General features: G+C 41.8%; 2 protein-coding genes across 6 annotated transcripts in view; one reads left to right on the top strand and one right to left on the bottom strand.

Moving 5' to 3' along the window:
• ALK (ALK receptor tyrosine kinase) overlaps positions 1-8,353 on the top strand; it is a 676,339-nt gene extending 667,986 nt beyond the window's left edge. The window contains exons 27-29 of the mRNA XM_078056142.1: positions 2,296-2,430; positions 3,157-3,247; positions 5,470-8,353. Of these exons, the coding sequence (XP_077912268.1) occupies positions 2,296-2,430; positions 3,157-3,247; positions 5,470-6,156 (913 nt within the window). The 3' untranslated portion in view covers positions 6,157-8,353. The remainder of the gene's footprint in view (positions 1-2,295; positions 2,431-3,156; positions 3,248-5,469) is intronic.
• Positions 4,614-22,953, bottom strand: part of CLIP4 (CAP-Gly domain containing linker protein family member 4) — a 96,677-nt gene continuing 78,337 nt past the window's right edge. For 2 of the 5 annotated variants that reach the window (XM_078056138.1, XM_036113263.2), the window contains exons 15-16: positions 22,702-22,774; positions 15,114-17,311 (exon numbers count right to left, since the gene is read on the bottom strand). In XM_078056138.1, coding sequence (XP_077912264.1) covers positions 16,990-17,311; positions 22,702-22,774 — 395 coding nt within the window. In that variant the 3' untranslated portion in view covers positions 15,114-16,989. Of the gene's footprint in view, positions 5,015-15,113; positions 17,338-18,472; positions 21,068-22,701; positions 22,775-22,953 lie in introns of those variants that run through there. The other 3 variants (XM_078056139.1, XM_078056140.1, XM_078056141.1) reach the window with 3 other exon arrangements.

The following is a 22,953-nucleotide window of genomic DNA, read 5'->3' as shown; positions in this document are numbered from 1 at the left end:
TTTATTTTGCTTTGGAGGAAGACAAACCACCAAACAGAGAAAAATAATATATGTACCAGGCAATTTGTAGGTACCAGAGTCAAGGGATCTAATAACGTATTCCAGTCTGTCTCAGATTAATTGCATAATAACCTCTGCTTCAGCCTTCTCACCTGAAAAATATGGAAAATATCTTTGCCCAATGCTCCTCACTAGAGTCTTTGAAATTGCACCGAGCTGATGTACTTTTTGTTCCTTTGGAGATGGAGGGAGCTGTAGTTCTCTACAATTTTTTTTTTTTTTAAAGATTTTATTTATTTATTTGACAGAGAGAGATACAGCGAGAGAAGAACACAGGCAGGGGGAGTGGAAGAGGGAGAAGCAGGCTTCCCGCTGAGCAGGGAGCCCGATGCAGGGCTCGATCCCAGGACCCTGGGATCATGACCTGAGCCGAAGGCAGACGCTTAACGACTGAGCCACCCAGGCACCCCTCTCTACAATTTTTGATAGAATATTTATTAACATCCAAAACTACAACCAGATACAAAAACAAAGATAGGCGTGCTTTTTTTGGGGGGGGGGCAAAAAGCTAATAATGAAATTAAAGGTTTAAAATAGAAATTTTAGTCAAAATATGAAAAGAGATGATTCTGAAACATGATAGTATCATTTTAAAGTTCATTTAAAATAACAAATGAGAATTCAACTATATTTCTTTATTTTTTTAAAGATTTTATTTATTTGTTTGAGAGAGAGAGAGAGAGCATGAGCGGGGGCAGGGGAAGTGGGAGAGGGAGAAGCAGACTCCCTGCTGAGCAGGGAGCCCCGATGTGGGGCTCGATTCTGGGACCCTGGGATCAAGACCTGAACCGAAGGCAGATGCTTAACCAACTGAGCCACCCAGGCGCCCCTTAACTATATGTCTTTAAAAAGAGAAATAACCAAAAAAGTGCCTACCAGATATTAAAACATAAATATACAAAGAGTTAACATAGAATGGTATCAATGCAAGAAGCAGACATAGAGATGAAGTGAATAGAGAGCCCAGAAACCTGTTTTTACTCACAAGTCAATAGTAAGGGGAAAAGTATTCTATGCATAGTGTTAGAAGAGTGGTTGTTTGCAAAACAATTCAATTTAGAACCTTTACCTCACACCATACACCAAACTAAGTTCTCAGATCCAGCTGGAGAAGAAGAACAAATACAAGAAAACAGCAAATACTCACCTAATCTTTAGTGAAGGGAGGATTGCCTAATCTATAAAACAGATGGAGGAAATCACAAAATTTTTAAAAAATAGATTTGACTATCTAAAAATAAAATCTTTGGTAGTTTTAGAAAGGAATTGATAGAAGTATTTCAATTTTGGATAAAGGTTAGCATCTCATAAAGTATGTCTACAAACCAAAAATAAACTTGATAAATACCAGAACAATATGTAGATACAAATGGGCAAAAGATACAAACAATTCATAGAGGAAAAAAAGGAAGTGAATTAGTAAATACTTGAGAAAACACTCAACCATGTTAATTATCAAGTCAATATAATTTAAAAGATTCTACCATTTTTTCCCCTAAAATCAGTAAAAGTTGTCATTTTTTAATGATACTCAATGTTGGTGAGAGTGTCTGATGCATTCCTGCACAATGCTGGCTGCTTGTGATTGGAATGACACGTTTGGAAGTGTGGAAGTGGACAATAGGTGCCAAGAATTTTTCAATGTTCATATTCTTTTGATCTAGTAATTTGATTAGAATTATCCTAGATTTTACTAGATTATCCTAATCCTAAATTTAAGGGATTTGTCCTAACGAAATTGTCCTTTTAAAAAATGCATCACAGATTTAAAAGATGTTCATCAGTCTTTTAAATATTTTAAAAATTAAAGACAACATGGAAATGATAAGGCAAATTGTGGCACAACTACTCAATGGAATGTTTTATGGCCATTTCAGATATTTCTATGGCACAGAAAATGTTTATGCTATAATAGAGATTGCAAAAACAGTCAAGGTTCAAAATTGCATTTGAAATATAACTGCAATTATGTAAAAGAAATCTAAGTACAGAAACGACTGGAACAAAAAATAACATGCTAACCATGGTTATCTTTTTATGGAGCATCACCTGTGGCTACTTTCTCATTCTTTTTTTATTTTTGTTCTCCATATTAAGAATTCTCAATTGTGGAAAAATGTGTAATAAAAAATTTAACATCTGTGCATATATGTGTGTGTGTCCCCCTGTATGTGCATATATCTGTGTGTGTGTACGTGTGTATATGCAAACCCGCATGATCTCTTCTGTGCGCAGGTCCTTTGGAGTGCTGCTGTGGGAAATATTTTCTCTTGGGTACATGCCATACCCCAGCAAAAGCAACCAGGAAGTTCTGGAGTTCGTCACCAGCGGAGGACGGATGGACCCACCTAAGAACTGCCCTGGGCCTGTGTATGACTCTTTTAGGCACATTTCTACAAGTTGCTAAGGACAGTTTTTCTTTTCAAAAAATATTGCAGCCACACATGCTTTTTTTTGTTTTAAGATGGAGGGGCAGATAGATGGCTGACCTCCTTCAATATGCCCCAGGATAGGAGTGTGTCTGTGACTTCAGTGAGGTGGGTTAGTCTTCTGGAGCCCCTCAAAAGTAGTAATGTCATGCCTGAAAAGTTATCCTCTGTCTGGCTGGAGACTGTGGACTCACCAGGCTCACACTCCTCAACACGTCCTAGGAGTCTGTGTCCCGGACTCCCCCCTCCACCGTGCTGCCCTGCACCATCTGTCTTAAGTCTCCTTTGACTATTTCCATTCCCCGCATTTTCTGCTGTCCTGTCTGGCATCCCTCACCTCCTTCCCACAAACATGGCAGATGGGAAATAAGAGTAGAATATTCTTCCCCAGAGGTGCCTTTAATTCAGAAATGGAATGAGAGGAGCCATATTTCACGTAAACACCAGGATGTCTGTTAAGGAGCTTTGGGGTTCTAATACCTTCGCACCTGGGCACCATTCCTTGGCCCATCAGCAGAGGGCAGCAGATGCCAACCACATGGGACCTAGCTGAGTTGTCACTCTCCAGGACGGTGCCACCTTCTGGCCCCCCTTAGAGAAGTGCTGGGGAAAAGGTATTCACCCCTCTTTCTCTTGGTTTTAATTAGCGTTTTTACTCTTCTTTTAGATACCGGATAATGACCCAGTGCTGGCAACATCAGCCTGAAGATAGGCCCAACTTTGCCATAATTTTGGAGAGGATTGAATACTGCACCCAGGTATAAGCATTTTCCCCCTTGACCAGCATTTATATGAAAAAGATGGCAAATACCAAACTATGAAATGGAAGTTAAGCCAGCCAGAAAATAGGAGTTATTAACGATCACGAGAATGACTGTTGATCTATGAAGTAAGCTGACTGGTACCTCAGTTTGCCCGTTTTGTAAATAAATGCGGGTCACTGCCTCTTCCTTCACCGGCACATGATGCAGCTGCAGACACCCAATACTATTAGGGGATCAATTCAACTCACAAGTGTGAACTAAATCCGTGTCCGTCCTGGGTAACGGTTTTTTAGACAAAACTGGAGCTCCAGAGAAGTGTGGGAAACACGTGTTCTCAAATAGCTTATAGCGTGGCTAGAGAAATAATAATGTGAAATGATTAACAGTATGTAATTGTAAAATTGGGTGCCCAATGATAACCACTAGAGGGATTCAAGGAAGGAACAAAGTAAGCTGGAGAAATGTGAACATCATCAATAACATTAGTACAGCATCTGTAATACACAAATCACTTTTCTTGTTTTTCATTTTATCCTCAGTGAGGTACATAAAATATCCCCATTTTCCAGATGAATTGAGGCATGGAGAGGTTTTCCAAGCCGCGCAGTTTCCTGGCCGTACCGCTGGCCCCTATGCGGATCCTTCTCCCATTTCCTTCAGAAAGGACTCTTAAATTTTCCCTTTCTAAAACGCTATTTTAGCAGACCCTGCCTCCTACCTCAAGAGAGGAGAGGCTGAGAATTCATTCCCTCCCCCGCCCCATCTGTGCATGGACACCAGTTCTCAGCTCCCTCCCCACATGTCAGTGGAGGGGGCGGCCCCCCTCCCTCAGAGGAGCCCCCCAGGGGCGCTCCCTCCCTCCCGCAGTGTCTCCTCTCCACACATCTGCGTCCTTCCCTTTCTCGGCTCTCATTCTGCCAGGATATGTAACTCTGGAGAATATTTCAGAAGTCGGACAATGAACCACTAACTCCCTAAATCGCCTCATCTTGGTTGTGACAGAAGCCATATACATGTTCAAGCCACCTCGTTCGTTCCTAACACCACCGTCCCACCCTTCCACTCCTTCAGCTCAGAAGGGAGGGGACTGGCCTTTATCTGGATGGACTTCACTCATCAAGTTCTGTGGGGTTCTTTCAGAAAACTTGCTGTCCAATGAATGGCATTTTAGGTTATTATGTTGTAATACTAATGGAATATACCCACTCAACTATATATACTTTGGAGTAATTCTTCTCCCAAGCATATAACATCCCTCTTAAAAGACGGTAATTCTGTACAAGCCTATTTTGAATGACTCCCCATAGAGAATGAATAAATAACCAGGAAGGATCTAAAGAATAAGAGAATCAGAAGGTAGTTGTTTGTATTCTTATACTCTTTTTATTGATGAATCCTGGACCAACATGTTCTTCTGCTACACTGAAGCAATGGTTTTCCCAATTTGCACAAAATATTAAAGAATTAAATTCCCCCAAGTTTAAGTTTCCTTCCACAGATTTTCTTCAAATCTCTGGCAACTGCTTCTGCTTTTCTGTATTACCATTCATCGCTGTAAAAATGATCTAGCACAGAGCTGGTTTTGTGAGTGGTGTTCCTCATGGCACTGCAGTTCTTTCTGGGCTTGACAAAGGGTCCGGTCAGATCCAGACCAGATCAAGAACCACTGTGCTACGTGCACACACAATGGCACGATGATGTAACACAGGAAACGTCATCATCAAGTGCAGCCCATCCAAATATGATGAAAGTAGAAGGTGGCTAGGAAGAGAAGAGGTAGACCTTGTGAGCCAACGGAGCATGTGTCTCTCCTCCCCTCCCCTTGTCCTGCGTGCGCACGCGCGCGCGCACACACACCTGAAGTCACAGACTTTTCTTTTCAGCAGAAGGGATTTTTTTGGGAATGGACTGGAATAATTTTTCTAAATCCATGAATCTGTAAGATTTGCCCAAAGGTGGTGTCTGGAAAGCCACTCCCCTGCACCAGACACCTCTAAACAAGTGTTTACCCTCCAAGCTCTTCAAGGATGACGATGACCTCCCATTTTCATCTCCTGTTCCCCGGGGCCTATGAATTAACATATTCCCAATAAACACTGGGTGGTCTCCTCATCTGGAAAATAAGTCTGGATGAGGCCATCGCTAAGGTATCTTCCAGACCCAACAATTTTGGTCTATGATTCAACATCTTAATCGTTCATTTCTCCCGCCTGTAGGACCCAGATGTGATCAACACGGCTTTGCCCATAGAGTATGGCCCACTCGTGGAAGAGGAGGAGAAGGTGCCCATGAGGCCCCAAGACCCGGAAGGTATTCCTCCTCTCCTCGTCTCTCCTCCACAAGCCAAACGGGAGGAAGGACAGGATCCCGCTGCCCCGCCCCCCCTGCCTTCCACTTCCTCGGGCAAAGCCGTGAAGAAGCCCACAGCGGCGGCGCTCTCTGTTCGAGTCCCAAGAGGGCCAGCCGTGGAAGGAGGACATGTTAATATGGCATTCTCCCAGTCCAACCCACCATCAGAGCTGCACAAAGTCCAAGGATCCAGAAACAAACCGACCAGCCTCTGGAACCCAACGTATGGGTCATGGTTTACAGAGAAACCCACCAAAAAGAACAATCCTCCAGCAAAGAAGGAGCACCAGGAGAGGGGAAATCTGGGGCGTGAGGGGAGCTGTACTGTCCCACCTAACGTGGCACCTGGCCGACTCCCGGGTGCCTCTCTGCTTCTAGAGCCATCCTCGCTGACTGCCAACATGAAGGAAGTGCCTCTGTTTAGGCTGCGCCACTTCCCGTGTGGAAACGTCAACTATGGCTACCAGCAGCAGGGCTTACCATTGGAGGCCACCTCTGGCCCCGGGACCGGTCATTATGAGGACACCCTTCTGAAACACCAGCCTGGGCCCTGAGCCCCCCTGGCCCTCGTTTCTCTTCCTTGGGAAGCCTGAGCCCACGGAGGAGGGCCAGGTCATGGCTCCAGAGACCAAACGTCACTTTTCATTCTGTGCCAACTTGTTTTGAAGTGCCCCATACACAGCTCTATTTTCAAAATGCTTTAGAAAAAGGTTTTGAGCATGGGTTCATCTTATTCTTTCAAAAGAAGAAAACATCGTAGAGACAAGTGATAACTGCAAGGCCCCGACTGAGTTGCAGAAGGTTTTTTTGTGCATGGTTGACGTCCACGTCCTCCTGCTCACTCGCATTGTGTGTGCTCTGCTCAACGCGGTCAGCATTAGCTGCTCATGTGGCTCCGAGTTGGAGTCACAGGTGTTTCCTGACCTTGCGGGTGTGGACCCGGACCACTTGAAGGGGGGAGGGAACAGAAATAAAGGAGTTACTTTCAGGAGCCGGCATGGGGAAAGACGCTCTTTACTGGGAAAGGAAACATCACAGACAACTAGCTGAAATGTCCCTTTAGGTGATGTCTGGATGCTTCCGATTGTGCCGATTCGCTGATGATTGTAAACATGTGATGAATAGTTACGGTGCGATAGAGAAAACGCGCATATACTCATCTGAACGAAAAGCAGATATTCAGCGTACTCTGAGTATGATAAAGACACAGTCCGTCCAGATCCAGAGATTCAAACATCCTGTCAATATACCTCATGCCTTAAGAAAACCCTCCTACTAAAGGGGGCCTGAGTGCGAGGTTTCCTACCGGACTGAAAGCTCGAGATTTGAATTCTTACTTAATTTAAAACTTCCCACTAATTAAAATCAACTCTGATCATTTAAAAGCAAAATTTGTAAGCAGCAGTGATACATCGAAGCCTAGACACATGCCCCTTCATGGGCCTAGGTGTCGATACGTCCCAGGCCCAAACCTTCCAGCAGTTTCCATCACGAAGGTTAAGCACAGGGACGTTTCCACCTGCAGTGGCAGGCGGGTCACTGGACGCCCAGGCCCTCGGTGGTCCTGAGAAGTGCAGCGTCCACCCTTCCAGTGTCCATCTACCTTCATCCTCCTGCAGCATGTGATCCCAGCGTACATGGGAACACTGATTTGCTCACATAGGCACAACATCCTTGGTATAGCTCCCAAATACAGATGGAAACAGGACTCCCCCTCTGGGTGGCAAAGGAACAGCGGGGCACTGGCGTGTGGAGATGGACATTGGCACGTGATAGTGGGGGCTCCGAACTTGGGTTTTCACAGATGACATTGATTTCCATGAAAACGAACTGCGAACGGGTTAAGTTTTCCACACATGTACTTAGGCAATAATGCTTTATCAGTGACCTTTCATTTCATTCTTTCTTTCTGCTTCTCCTCCATTCCTTTGCTCAGCTGCTTTCCTGGCGGGGGCTGTGCTGAAACATTGCTTTGGGAGGACAGCATTTTTCCATGACTTGATAGGCTCTAAGCATCCCCAAGTGAAAGGACTGTATATATATATATATATATATCCACCTTCTCCCCCGCCTCCTCACTCTCCCCTAGGTCACAAGTATCGCTGTAGATGTGGAAAAGCCATTCTGATCCAGGCCAACACTAGACAAGTGTCCATTCTGTTGGAGGCAGATGCCTCGCCCTGGTTGGGGGTCCTGTACATCTGTAGAAGCACTCATACCCTGGACACCACTTTTCCTTCATCCTAACTGCCAAAAATATTCTCACCAGACCACAGAGGATGCTGAAACATCAACAAACTCATCTCTAAATAACCGTATCAGTAAAGTTTTGGCTCATGCCAGGTGCAAAAGTAAATAGTCTAATTATATAATCTAATTCATAAACGACTAGCGGGGCCCAAGAATGATACATTGAGAAGCTCTCTCCTAAAGGATAATGACAGAGGAGCTGACAAGAACTGAGAAGAACAATTTCATTTTGTATCTGTAACACCAGTAACCAGTTAAACAGGGAGCATGCTACATGGTGAAATAGCCAACTCTTTATTGTCATTAATGGGGAAAAAAATCGTATCCCTTCCTCTTCTTAAAAACTACAAATCCATTACATTTTCAGGTTGTGCCTTACTACCACTGAGTTTGATTTGCTGATTCTAATTGTCTTCATTGGTATCAATTTTCATGTAAATGATAGTCAAGTCTTAAAAGCCTGTATACGTGGATAAGTAAATAAACAACTCCACACTGAGATATTACGACCTCAAGATGTTTCATTTAATTCGCTGTAAGCCCTGGGTATCAGCAGGACATTAACCTGGACTATTGTCCACTCGGTCATGCTCTAGCCATATGGCTGTGGCAATTTGTGTAGGTGCTGTGGATGCTCTTATATACTAACTCTGACAGAAGAGTCCTACCTAGAGCATGAACAGGCACAATTAGAGTTCATAGAAGCCATGTTAATGGAACCATAAGCTAGAATGATTTATATTCCATGTCTATAAAGAAGCTCATCAAAAGTGCACAACTGTACCGCTGGGAAATTGGCCATTTGTAAGGGAATGACCAGTTTAATATGCGGCAACTCAAAATTATAGCAAATTTCAAAAGGGTGGGAATAAGCTTAATATTTCTTAAAGATTATGATCTACTCAGGGGTCAAAAGACTGGATTCTCTCCTACCAGTTAGGTTGTGAGTCCTGGCTCTCCTTGGGGTATCGGACCTGGCCTGGCTGTCCCTGTCTCCATGTACAATGAGGAGAATGGCTTCCTTTCCTCACGGCCCCTCAGGGAGATTACAATCTGTGTCTAAGCACAAGCCCTCCTTCGTACACCCCTTCAATTCCCAAGTGATTTGGGCTGGGTGTGGGGGAGAATTTCAAAAGTCAGAATGTGCCTAAACACCCCTGCCTCTCTACCACCAAAGCACCATGTTTGATTTCATCTGTCACTTGTGTAATCACAGGAACAAGAACCCTACGAGCACCCAGTCCTTTTTAGCTCAAAAGAATGTAAAGACTCTACCACACTTAGAACTGTTTAAATGTTAAAAATAAACAGCACAGAAAGGAAGGTAATCAGCTTGAGTAATTAAAAAAAAAAAAATTCTGGCATCTTCATCTAATACGTGGCAAACTCTCTAGCTATAAGTTACTATGTAACTGTAGGTTACCTTTACTCCACTGAGAAATTCTAAGTGCTCAGGCTAGTTTAATAGATTCTCTCCAACAATAGCGAGATTCACATTCACATGAGCTTTGGAGACCTAAAAACAAGATGCACATGAATTCAGACTATCCTTGATAACAGACTCCTTATGACAAGATTCATAAAACCATATGAAGTGTGTTGTCAATCTGTCTTTAGCTAATGACTTTTTAAATGGGTCCCCAAAGAACATACAATTTGACTTTCCTAAGTTCATTGCAGCAGATGGTTCCCCATGTTGTGCGAACATGCAAAACAAAACCCAGCATTCCCGTAATCCTCCACAGGATGCCCTAAAATAAAAGAGAATTATTGAGAACAAACAGTAAGGCTTCTATTAAGATTCTGTTTTCCTTTCATACTCTGAGTAGATGTATTTAATTTTTAATGAACGACTCAAGTACGAAGCTATTTTTAGTTCTAACTTAACTTTAAAACACTGGAAAAGCTCAGTGTAAGAACAGACTATTACATGCAACGGTGGGGGGAAGGAACATGAACTACAACCACAGAACTAAAGCAACGACTTCCCCGTCTTTGGTATTCAGTTAACGTTGAACGAGTGTGCTACCCTTCCCCGTGAAGACGGCACTACCAGGCCGACCTCGGGAAGCCTGCAAGCACCAAAGTCCGTATGCATTGCTGGCCCCACGTCCACTTCTCAGAGGCCTCTGTTCCACACTTGCCAGCTATCTCCCTACTCCATCCATCTACCAAGGCTCCTGCCTTCTTGAAAGCAATTACCATTATTGATCCTGCCCTCACTCAAATGCTCGTTCATAGGCACGTGGCAGCTGGTATATATTAGATTGAAAGGCAGTCTTATTAAATGAACTCCCTCGAAGCCTCAGCAACTAGTGTATGTTAATACCCTCTAGAATAGTTACATTCTACGAGATGTTATTTGCCAGGATAGGTGAGTAGTAGATGGACGACACTTCGGCTGATTATACTACGTTGGATGGGTTGGCACTATTTGGTATTTGAGAGACAGAGGCAGATGGGTCAGCCCCAGGTGCTCGACTGCAAGTACCCACCCCAGTGACTCCAGCAAGTTCCGTGAAGCCTCGCGTTCTCATTTCACAGCATTAACTGTTTGGTCTCAAAGCCCCTTGCAAGGTCGATGATTCTGTGAGACTTCACCTCTGTGTAAGGCAAATCCCAACAGGACTGGTGTGTGGGTGCTTGTGTGTCCTTTTCCTTAATCTTAGCACTTGACTCTTGACTCTTCATGCATTTAGAGCCAAAGCCAATTAACTCAGTGCACCATCCCAGTGAGCTAAATTATAGTCTTTATACAGAAGGAACCCAGAAAGAGGTTTAGTATCAGTTCTCTGTTTATTCTCTTCGAAGATCTCTTTAACAAATCATAAAATTATGAACATAGCAAAAAAGTTAAGTGGGTGGTTTCCTGCGAGCAGCAAAGCTGCAGGACTAGGAGAACTGGGTTCGTTGAACGAGCTGTCTGCCTTCAGCGCTGTAACACTCATTTCTCTCTTGTCAGGTGAAGAATAATTAGTTCGGTCCTCAAGAAGGGAAGTCTAGTTTGAGTAAAGCCAGCCTGAACTCTGGTGGACTGGATATGAAAGAACGTAAGCTCTAGGAGATTGGCTTAGGCTAAGGAGGATGCAGCCTCTGTATTTACACTTCCTACACGTTAGAAATGCTTAAAATTCAAGTGCAGTGCAATACAAGTAAATTTCTGAGACTCCCTATTTAATTTCATCTATCCAGTTCAAACAACTCTGATAGAATACCCAATCCTGAGTGCTGGAAGCTTTGTGTATGATTTGAACATGACTCATTTCTTTGTCAGTCTCTTTTATGTCTGTTACAGCTGCAGACTTATTGGCAAAGTAGAATGATAAAACTTATCTTTGGAGGGCTTGCCCTACCTGACATTTCACAATAGGTCGGATGCACTTCCTGTCCATCGCCAATGAGCACCTCCCAGTCTCCATTCCCAGAGCCGGATACAAAGCCCGGAATAAGCCACGAGTTTGGGACAGGAGGTGTCTGCAGGGTCAGGCATCCCTAAGCAAGTGTCACGGTGCCACTACGATAAGGAATTCATTTATAACAGGACTCCTCTCTCCCAGCTACGTAGGATTGGAGAGAATCCCTCTTTTCACGTTTATAGACACACCCACAGCAGCTGGATGGCCATTTTTTGAACATGTGGTAAATAATATAGCTTTATAGTGGATCTAGAACTAGGGAATCCCCAAAGAGAGCCCACTCAAGTATCTCACCGAAAGATAAGATGGTGAAGACTTGCAGGCAAATTTTCTACATTTTAGTACTTCTAATACTTCAGAAAATTTTTAAAAATCTAAGCCCTTCTGCATTATTCCAAAGAATATTTATGGAATATTTCACAGTTCTCAGAAGAAAGAGAGTGATATTAAAGACAGATTCTTTTGGCACACATGTGCCCCAGTAAGCAGCTAGTGAAGTTTTGTGCAAGGCAGGAAACGTGCAGAGCATCACCCGGATTCTCCTTGGTCACGCACCAGGCAGCGTGAAGTGAGGCCTCCTGAAACTTCATGCACCTTCTTTATTCCCTAAACTCTATTCCCTTCAAGAAAAGGAAAAGAGCACTTGAGAAAATTATAATCTTTTAAACTCATATGTATAATCTATTGGAATTCTTATTAGAAATTCGCTTTTATTAGCAGGTTCAATTAAAGGGACTGAAGTTTGACACTTTACTCTTCTCTGTTGTCTCTAATGCAAAATTCACTTGCCCTGCCATCAACATGGAACTTTTTTTAAGATTTTATTTTTATTTATTTGACAGAGAGACAGCGAGAGAGAGAACACAAGCAGGGGGAGTGGGTGAGGGAGAAGCAGGCTTCCCGTGGAGCAGGGAGCCCGATGTGGGGCTCGATCCCAGGACCCTGGGATCATGACCAGAGCCAAAGGCAGATGCTTAACTGACTGAGCCACCCAGGCACCCAATATGGGACTTTTTGTGACTATTAAAATTCATTTTAAAATCCATCTTAGGATATTTTTTTCCAAAGATGCTGGAGAGTAACACCTATCCTTCATGACGAGAACTGTGAGGGACAGCCATTATCTGGAACACTGTGGACCGAGATTTAAGCTGAATCTCAGAAGTCATATTAGAAAAAGAAGAAAGGGGGCGCCTGGGTGGCTCAGTCGTTAAGCGTCTGCCTTCGGCTCAGGTCATGATCCCAGGGTCCTGGGATCGAGCCCCGCATCGGGCTCCCTGCTCCACGGGAAGCCTGCTTCTCCCTCTCCCACTCCCCCTGCTTGTGTTCCCTCTCTCGCTGTCTCTCTGTCAAATAAATAAAATCTTTAAAAAAAAAAAAAAAAGAGAAGAGAGTGCTGGAAGCTTTGTGTATGATTTGAACATGACATTTCCTTGTCAGTCTGATTTGTCAGGTGAAGAATAATTAGTTCGGTCCTCAAGAAGGGAAGTCTAGTTTGAGTAAAGCCAGCCTGAACTCTGGTGGACTGGATATGAAAGAACGTAAGCTCTAGGAGATTGGCTCAGGCTAAGGAGGATGCAGCCTCTGGGTATTTACACTTCCTACACGTTAGAAATGCTTAAAATTCAAGTGCAGTGCAATACAAGTAAATTTCTGAGACTCCCTATTTAATTTCATCTATCCAGTTCAAACAACTCTGACAGAATACCCAATCCTGAGACCATATTCCTCCAGACAAAGGAGCCCACAGGGCTGTGCATGTGGGTAAATACCTAATACCTACAGGGGCGGCAGGTTTTTCTGTCTGGGTTCATTCAGGATTTTAGAGCTGAACTTATGCCAGATTTGTGAGCATTTTTTAAATGACACTCGTGATCTTTAGGAACAGATTCGATTTTAAGCTAAGAGCCTCAATTTAAACACCTAAAATACCTTTGCTAACATAACTCAAGAACTCCACTGCCCCCTCAGCACCACCATGACCCCCACACTTCCCTGGGTAGTAAATGATGAAAATGTTGAAACTTGCTGCTGCTGGATCATGAAAACTCTATTCATTGTAAGATATTCTAAAGGAACAAGAGGGGGAAAAAAGGTTCCCACACCTCTTGGTGCCCTTCTCTGCAAGGGAGGGGCCATAAGCAGAAACTCAGCTTCATTCCTACCAAGCATAATGAAGATAAAGCATCGTAACAGGTGCCCACCAACCATAATTCCTCCGCATATGCTTTTTTTTTTCCCCTCCTATGAAAAGGAGCATTAGCAAAAATTTTGGTAGAGGAAATCCTTTTTGCCTATGCAAAGGCATCATATTCTGCTTATAATAAAATCTTAACGTGTCCTATTTAACTTGTTCGGCCTACAAGCGTCATTAGGAATGTCCGTTGTATATTCAAGCAGCTTACATGTGACAATGTTTGTAAATAAGGGCCTATGTATCAAGGGATATTATTAATTACTAAAAATATGTGATAATGTGAGTTTTGTATCAACTACTGCAGTTATATAATAAATATAGTGAAGCACAGGGTATGAAAATAAAAAATAAATTCTCCTATTGGCTTGCAATGTGGCGATACATAGAATAATCATTTAGAAATTGTCCAGTGAGTAGTTACAATTACTAGATCCATTTCTTAATTAAGAATGATTCTTAACACACTGGGTCTCTAGCCACTGGTCAATGTGGCTTAAATAATATTATCACATATTCTAAGTGGATAGGTCCAAAATGAAACTCTGAAATAAAAAGGTTTGGCCCCAGAGACCAATGCTGTGCACCACTCAGTATTCGACCATATATATGAACATTCTCTGGATTACGGTCCTACCAAAATAGAAATTCAAAGCCGTCCCCAGGGAAAACACACACACACACACACACACACACACACACACACACACACACACACACGTAGGTGCCTCCTCCCCTTCTCTTACCCAGCCCTTGGCACCTTTCTCTGCAGGTCACTGTTCTGGGGGAAAGTTAGACTCCCATGATTTGAACCTTCCTTGTCCTCTTCCCTCCCGTACCAAGCACAATTACCTGTTCCATGGCCTGGTCTCTTGAGGCCACCTGTCTGAAGCTAGCTAGATAATATCCCTACTTTGAACCATCAATGGCCTTCATTGCCTTTGTTCATTCAACAAACATTCACTGAGCATCTACTAGGTGCAGGTATTACTCCAGGTGTCAGGGATAAAGCAATGGCAGTCAAATCCATCCCTCCATCTAGTGAGGGAAGAGAGAAATAAGAAGCAAAAAGTCTAGCATGATCAAGGATGGTAAATACGAAGGAGAAAAATCAAACACGGGGCGGGGGGGTGGTATACGGTTCTGGAGAGAAGGGTGCAAGTGTCTCAGACCAAGACTGCAATGTCTCAGAGTTCAGAGTCGGCAAACATCTGCATCTGAACACTTTTAAGCCTTAATATTCCCACCAAATTACCCTAAAATAAAAAATAAAGCTTTGTAGTAGAATGTAGGTAAATATTTATATGTTCTTTTTAATTTAAATTCAAAATAGTCTATCCTACCCTAAAAAAAAAAAAATGAAATCCCACTGGTATAAAAGAAAGTGAAGCAATTTTAGAAAACTCTAGAAACCCATTCTTCTCTTAAATGGCTCTCTGTCCATCAAAATGAGATAGTAGGAGGGTGGCTAAAAATATAACTTTACTTGTTGAGTAGAAAGCATGATACTTTTTAAGACTCTAGGGTGATAAGACAAATCCAGGTCATTGTGGTAAGACAAAAAAGGTAAGCACAGAGCCCATGTACTCTGAGTTACTGAGAGAAGGGGCGATGCGGAAGGGTGATGACAAGATAACATTCCAAGACCAAAACAGCTTCCCTTTTTTATTAATGCTCAAGAATTGAACTGTGAATGACATTTAGTAAGCAAAACACAAATGAAAACACCTCATTTGTATGTATAGTATATGTAAACATATACATTATATGGATTTAATGATCCTAATCTAAATATGAGAACAATTGTTTCCCTGACCTTAGAGTTGGCATTACTGTTTCTTACAATGTTTCATATTTAACAGGAAGAATTATGGACACCCAAGTTCAAAGTAATCATGAATTCCATATTAAGGTATAAATAGAGTTTTAAAGAAATAAGCTGTATAATAAAATAAGTTTACTTTTGAATTGCAATACAGGCATTTTCTTCAATCAATAAAAATATTCCTTGATTATAAAGCAGCCATATTTTGCAAATGTGTATCAGGAAAATAGCTCTGGCAATATTTGAAATACCACACTTCTTTTTAAATTTAAAAAGGCAGCAAAGCAACAGAATTTAGATTTTAAATAGTATATTGCAAAATAGTTCAACATATTATTTCTAAGCACAAAGCGAGCTCCATTCTAAAGGATACTTTTAATCTTATAAAGTAAACTGTTTCAATATTTCTGTGTAGTTTAAAGGCTACATATCTACAATAAAAGATAAATCTTTACACATATAGGACATAAATGTCAATACATATCCACAACACAAACGTTTTACATTATATCACTCTATTTTGAAGCCCAGTTTGTTAACATGTGCTCAAAAAGAAATACAAAAACATGATACAATTCTGTAGCTTTGTAACAGGCTGAATTTTGCAACAACTGAAAACATAAAAACAGCAAAGGTAGCAAACACAACACCAGTTTTATGAATAGAACCAAAAACATCGAGAAATCATAAACATTTAAGTAACTATTATATTCTTCCTAACACATCTTAATTTACTCTCTTCTCTTAAATATAATTTTTCTAAATGTTTTTCATATCCCAGGAAGAAATAATGGCAAATTCTCCACAAAGATGAAAGTGCATTGTTTTAAAAGTGCTTCGTGTGTGTGTTTTATAGGTATGTCCAATAAGGAATTAGACAAGTCTGTGCAAAAAATTCCAATTATGACTTGAATTCATAAACCTAATGATGGGGTTTTGTAGTTCATTCAGATGAGGCAATTGCCAACACAGAAGAAAAATCTGTGATTACATACTTTGTATAGAGGAAAGAGCACAAGCCACAGGTCAGGAGACCCCCATTCTATTCTGAGCTCTGTTAATCAGCTAGTTAGAGACTCCAGGTAAAAGAACTGCTCTAGAACTTCCATTTCTCTATCTGGCAATAGCTGAGAGGCTCAGCAGAAGAGCCTCGAAGGCCCATTTGACTCTAGAGTTTTAATGTATCTCTAGATGAGGCATTCCTGAAAGGGCAAATCATTTCCAAAAAAAATATGAAAAATACACTAATCATAAGCTGCTCTTCTTATTAGTACAGAAAGAAAAACTCCAAAAATACTTGACAGAAAAAAGTATGTGAAGGTCATATGTTAACCAAAGCCGGTGAAAACTCTCACGGATGACAGCCTATGAAAAATCCAGTATTATGTGCAAAAATGAAACCGAGTAAGCAACGTCAGTTGGTTACCTAATGGCACATTTTTTTTCCCTAAGTCTCAGAATTTCCTTGGCTCTAAAGCTTTAAAAGCTCTTAAAAATGCTTATTTTGAACTTGTTTTAAGAGAACCATGGTTGCCATGGTTCAGATTTCTAGCTTTCTAAAGGAGTCTCTCTGAATTGTTATAATGGTTTTTTTTAAGGAAGATAGCTCTATTTTCAAATCTAAAATAATGGCTAAATAAACCATTGGCCATGGACTCTTTATGCATGTATATGAGCTCACTGAATATGTTAGAAGTTTAACTCAACAATTCTCATCCACCAGCTTTGACCCATTTATTCCCCGATAGGTTACTCTGCTTGGCCTAACTAAGACTCCGTGGTTTGGCTTACAGGTGAAATAGCGCGTGTCACCCACGGCTCCATCATTCTTCCCCTTGGCACTTCGAAGCTCAAGTCCAAGCCAGATTCCAGAAGCAAAGTCAGTGGGGCCCACATACCTAACGGTCCCCATCTCATTAGAGCTGGTGAGGAGGACCTGGGACCCCTCGTGCAGCTTCACGCTCCCTTCCCCGCTCCCAGCGGAGGTGGTGCTGCCCCGGCCGCGGCGCAGGGCAGGTCTCGGTCTGGCGGAGGGAGAGCAAGGGGACCGCTTCAGCAGGAAAGCAACACAAGCCATCTGTCAGCTCCCTTCCCACCGCCACGGTCACGATTCATTCGCAAAACAAAATACTCTCTGTTCACACCCTGATTGTTTTTATTCGAAATAGCCACATTAGGATATATTTTGTTCAACATTTGAAACATTTTTCTCTCTTGGCTATTTTAATAGTACCCTAATCTGGATTTAAGATTTCACTAGCAATTTCTAAATACACACACACACACACACACACACACACATTTTTACTTTCTGTAAAAATAGCCACTAGAAAAAAATACACTTATAACTTGTTTAACTGCACTCAATTATCAAAGCAAAAAAAGAAAAAGAAAAAAAGAAAAAAGAGAACGTAGCACTAGGGCTATGGTAAATTAAAATGACCTTTTGTTCACTCTTTAAACATTTATTTACCTGAAAAACAATGTTTAGAAACTGCTCGTCTATAACTTTATAAAATAAATTTATATATATCTTCTATGAATGAACTCCAGCCACACTTCAGGGTTTACCACCCTCCCTGTCACTAACAGTAAGGAGGATCTTAGTTTCCAGGCGCAGGACTCCTCTCCTTTTCTCTACAAAACGTTATTTATAATGAACCGCGTCCTGGCACCCGCCACCAACCTGACCTGATAGCAAAACTACTGAGCACTCACGCAGGGATTTCATCCAAGGCCTCAAGCCAATACTGTCCCTAGCACCCTCCACTGTCACTGCGAAGTCACTGAGCCTGGAACTCACACTAGAAACATCACCAGGTTCTTGCTGCCCTACATGACCTGAGACTTCCCCAAACCACCACCACTGGAGCCTCGCACGCTCCATCTGCGTACCACCTCTCCTCCAAAACAAAACCTTCTCCCCGTCCCCACTGTGGAGACAAGGCAGAACCCGTTACCAAAACTGCATGGTGCCTGGAAGAAGCTGGGTCCTCCTGATTCTCTATTTCATTTCACGGTTTATATTTCCTAAAACACTATCACACACAACATTGCATTTCCTTCCATTAACAACTCTGTAAGAAAGGAAGACCACTCTAATTTCATGGGTAAGAAAAGTGACGTCCAAAGATTGGTCCCAAGCCACATTTGCCAACACGTGATAGAATTCTAGTTAGAAAATATAATGGAAAAAAGTATTATTTATTACAAACGTACACATACAATGATAAGGTTAACAAAGAATACATAACACCTGTTGGGAAAAGTACAAACCTTTACTGAAGAACATACAAAAGAAAAATATACAAGCTTTGCTCCTGGATAGAAACATATATGTGTCAATTCTCCCTAAATTCACCCCTCAGAGGGATATTTGCAACCTCACAAAATCAGTCTAAATGTCACATAAAAATGATGCCATGTATCATTTCCTGAGCACCTACTACGTGCCAGGCACTTTCCATCCACTATCTTATCCAACCTCACCCAAGCCACTGCCGTAGATATTATCTCCCTTCAAATAGAAGAGGAATTTGAGGACCAAAAAAAATTAAGCTATTTGCCTACGGTCGGAGATAATGTGAAGAGGACAGATGGGGCTCCCGTGCAAGGTGGTCCAAGCACAAAGGCCAGGCGCTTACAGCCACAGATGGGTATTAGTAATTAACACAAAACTGAAAAATAACACAGCAAAGATTTACATTGCCAGCACATTAAATTCTAAAGTTACTATAACTAAAACAATGGGGCTCTGGCACAAGAATGTACTTCTACATGACACAGAAAAGATACCTTAGAGAAATACACATAATTTCTTATGTGATTAAAAAGGAAAACTTCAAATCAGTAGGGACAGGAGTGAACATTCAACTAGGAGTGCTGTAAAAATCATTTGGGGGGAAAGAATATGATTCTTACCACTCACTGTATGTTAAAATAATTTCCAAATAAATTAAACAGCTAAATACATACATTAGAAAACAGGAAAGAACCAGAAGGAAATAGAGCTGGATATCTGCCTGAATACACACACACACACACACACACACACACACACACACGGGAAGGGAGGGAAACAGATAATGAATGGAAAGTCTAGCATCTACTATTAGTTAAATTATGATTTTTTTCACCTATTATTATGCCATAAAAACATTTCCATATCACAGGACAGTCTTTTAAAATACTGCAAAAGCCACACTGAGGAACACTGTTAAAGAATACAGGATTTATTAAGGGAAAAACTTTCAAAGGGTATGGAGAATCTGATTTGTCCATCTTGGTTTAAAATTCAGATACATGCATTAGGAAAAAAATTAGGAAAGTATATACCAAAACGGAAGTGATAATTTCATCTAGGTGATAAAAATTACAGATGATCTTTATCTGCACTTAGTTTTTTATAATTTTTCAAATTTCATACAATCGACTTTCATAATCAAAAAAGTTTTAAGAGAAATAAACTAGTAATAAATGAATTCAAGATCTAAACCAAAAACTCATGGTTTGGGTGAAGAGTTAACATTCTAGTAAGAATGATCTGATTCAAGTTACGTCTAAAAGCTCAGGGAAGTGAGAAATTTGGAATTACAAGTACATTTCAGAGCTACTCATTCAAAAACATTAACTAACCACCTATGAAATGGCAGGCCCAGGGCTAGGTTCTAGATTTGTGCATAATAATCAGTAAAATGTCATCAATACCAAAATACAGACTGCGCGGTGCAGAAGGAGCACAGAAAGAGGAAGAAGTCTATCCTCCCTTAAGGGCCAGGGAAGATCCTTCAGTGAGGAAGTGACCTGTAAGCCTCACTGCTGAGGCTATCCCCACGAGACCGAAGTCAGGGGCACAGACAGGAGCCGTGCGTGCAGGTGGGCCTTTAGATGCCGTGCCAATGAGTCTGGACTTCATCGTGTGTTTGAGAATCGAGAAGCTTCAAGGCACAGGCAGTGAATGCAAATGGATGACGTGACATAATGGAACATGCAGCAAACAGGATTCTGCGAGTTCTGCCTAAAGACATTCAAATTTGAGCTGACCACACAAACCGTGTCAACGGGCTGGATCCCACAGACGGGATGCGCCGTGACAGCACGGAGAGGAGCTGAGAGGGGCTGGCAGGACCAGGCTGCGTGTGGTGACAGGACACAGATGCAGGCGGGATGTCAGGCGGGCGAGGATGGACTCCTCGTGACTACCGGATCACTGTGGTGCCGGGTTCAGACCCCAAGCCCCCTTCCTCTCTAGCCCTGTTCTTGGCATTTGATACACACAGAATTCTGAAAACATGAGAACTGCGTCAAGCCCCTTGCCATCATGCTGTCCTCTGAATGAAATGCGTTCATCACTGTCATTTCGACAAATGATGCAGAAAACCAGATCCTGCCCCCCCGTCCTCACGTCCTCTCTCATGTGGGGCAGGCACGTCCTTTGCACAAACGCTTCAAGTTTCCTCCCCAGGAATTTTCATACCACTACGTTTTCCATGTTTCTTCTGGAAGTATCATTTATTTCCATATGAATAAACAAGAAAATGATAGTGTGTGGGGAATCTCAATGAACTCATTTTTCAACCCAGTCCTCAGAATCCATCATGCTTCCGGCCTGGTCACAGCACAGTACCCGACCCCCGCTGTGCCATCAGCAGAAGGCCAGCCGTCACTCCCACGTCTGCCCTAGCCCAAGGTCACAGGCAGCTCTCCTACTACCTGCCAACACCCAAAGTCTTCCTCTTGTTCCTTAGAACAGTGTCCACCAAACATTTCAGTCCCGTACTCTATAAGCAAACATCAATTATTTTTAAAATTGATTTTATACCCTCAATAAGAGAGGTTTTTTTTAAACAGGTACTAGTCTCAATCTGTACAAGTAAAGCTTCATTTCTTTTGACTTTTATAGAAAATAAAGAGAAGGTCCTCACATTTTCCCTCATGTCAGCAGATGATCTTGTGTCTACCCCTACCTGTGGTGTAATTCCCATGGTTCAGATTTCTTGTCCTTCCCTTGGTTCCCTGGACATCGTGTTCCCTACCCCAGCATCGCACATGGCCTTTGACACTGCCCCTAACCCCGGGGCCTTTATATCCCAATGGTCTCTTCCTGGTATTTCTCCTATTCTGCCTAAGAACTCTTGGATATCTTCAAGAAACTGGAGCAGAGAGTCACTGCTCTTAACACACTCAGCCACTCAAGTGAGGAGACCAATTTCAACACTCTCAAAACTGGTGAAAGTTTGAAGGAAAGAAAAAAACCAAAACAAAACCCCCAGCCAACCCTGCTAAACAGTACCTAGCAATGTCTTAGGACAATCAGGGTTGGCAAGTGAAATTTCAGATCCTTGTGACGCCTGGAGTAACTTCTCAGCAGATTATATAAACCGCCTACTTGTTGCTCAGCTGACTGCCCAGTCCGGTGCCTGGGCTCTGCTTTCTAGTGGCTTCCAGAGTACCACACTTAAGCAAGGACGTGTGCTTTCCTGCTCAGCCAGTCCTTTTTTCCTTCCCCACCCACCCCTCCACAGCCGCAGACATTAGCCTTTAGATTAAGTGGAAAAATTTTAAATAAAAAAAAAAAAAGAACTCCTTAATCCAATCAATCTAGAAGAGCCTCATATTCCTCTAAAAATAAAAAAGTTGGGGCACCTGGGTGGCTCAGTCGTTAAGTGTCTGCCTTCGGCTCAGGTCGTGATCCCAGGGTCCTGGGATCGAGCCCTGCATCGGGCTCCCTGCTCCGCGGGAAGCCTGCTTCTCCCTCTCCCACTCCCCCTGCTTGTGTTCCCTCTCTCGCTGTGTCTCTCTCTGACAAATAAATAAATAAAATCTTTAAAAATAAATAAATAAAAATAAAAATAAAAATAAAAAAATTTCCCAGAGTGTCAGAAAAACATCAGGGGGAGTAAAGTGGGTCTGAAGGAAATCAATATAAATGAAAAAGAAAAAAAAAATTCTATAAAGAAACAACAACAAAAAAAGCATTTTGAGCAGTATATTCTAAAAGAGAGAGTGGGAGTATTTTTTAAAATAATACTAAGATCACTTTATGCAAACAGACCTGACATTTCTTTCATGTGTTGCTGAAAATATTAAATCAAATCTCTAATTAAATAAACAGTTTAAAATCAATCCACCCTATTCAATGGTAACATAAAATGTAAATTCCTCCAACTCTTATTAATGGTACCAAACTCTGAAAATATATGCAGCATAACTACTCTTAGTCATTGGTGACATTTTTAATTGAGCTTGCGGGGGAAGGAGGGAAGACTCTTCTCAATACACTCATCACACCTTTTCTCGTAAGTGCTAAAATTCTACCAAGCAATGCAAAAGGTACAAAATCTACTTTCTTCCTTCACAGAATCCTGTCATGTTCATCTTGAAAAGTGTTTTTCTAAATCTTCTTAATACTCACTTGGCAAATGCATTTCTTCTGTTAATCTCTTTTTGGGAAGAAGCAGAAGTCGTACTGAAACTTCTCCTAAAACCTAAATGTCAAAGTTAAGGTCAAAAGAGGAAAAATAAATCACAAATTTGCAGTCCTCATTAAAAAGTATCTTTTATCATTTCTTCTATAGGTGTTCTATTCTATCAAATGTTTCTTTGGAAACAAAAAGCAAAGAAAGTTAAGTACATACAGAATATAATAGTGGTTTAGATTTTTTTG

This window comes from Halichoerus grypus, chromosome 10 (genome assembly GCF_964656455.1).
Source record: "Halichoerus grypus chromosome 10, mHalGry1.hap1.1, whole genome shotgun sequence".
Taxonomy (NCBI): Eukaryota; Metazoa; Chordata; class Mammalia; order Carnivora; family Phocidae; genus Halichoerus; species Halichoerus grypus.
This window is presented reverse-complemented; position numbering and strand designations above follow the sequence as displayed.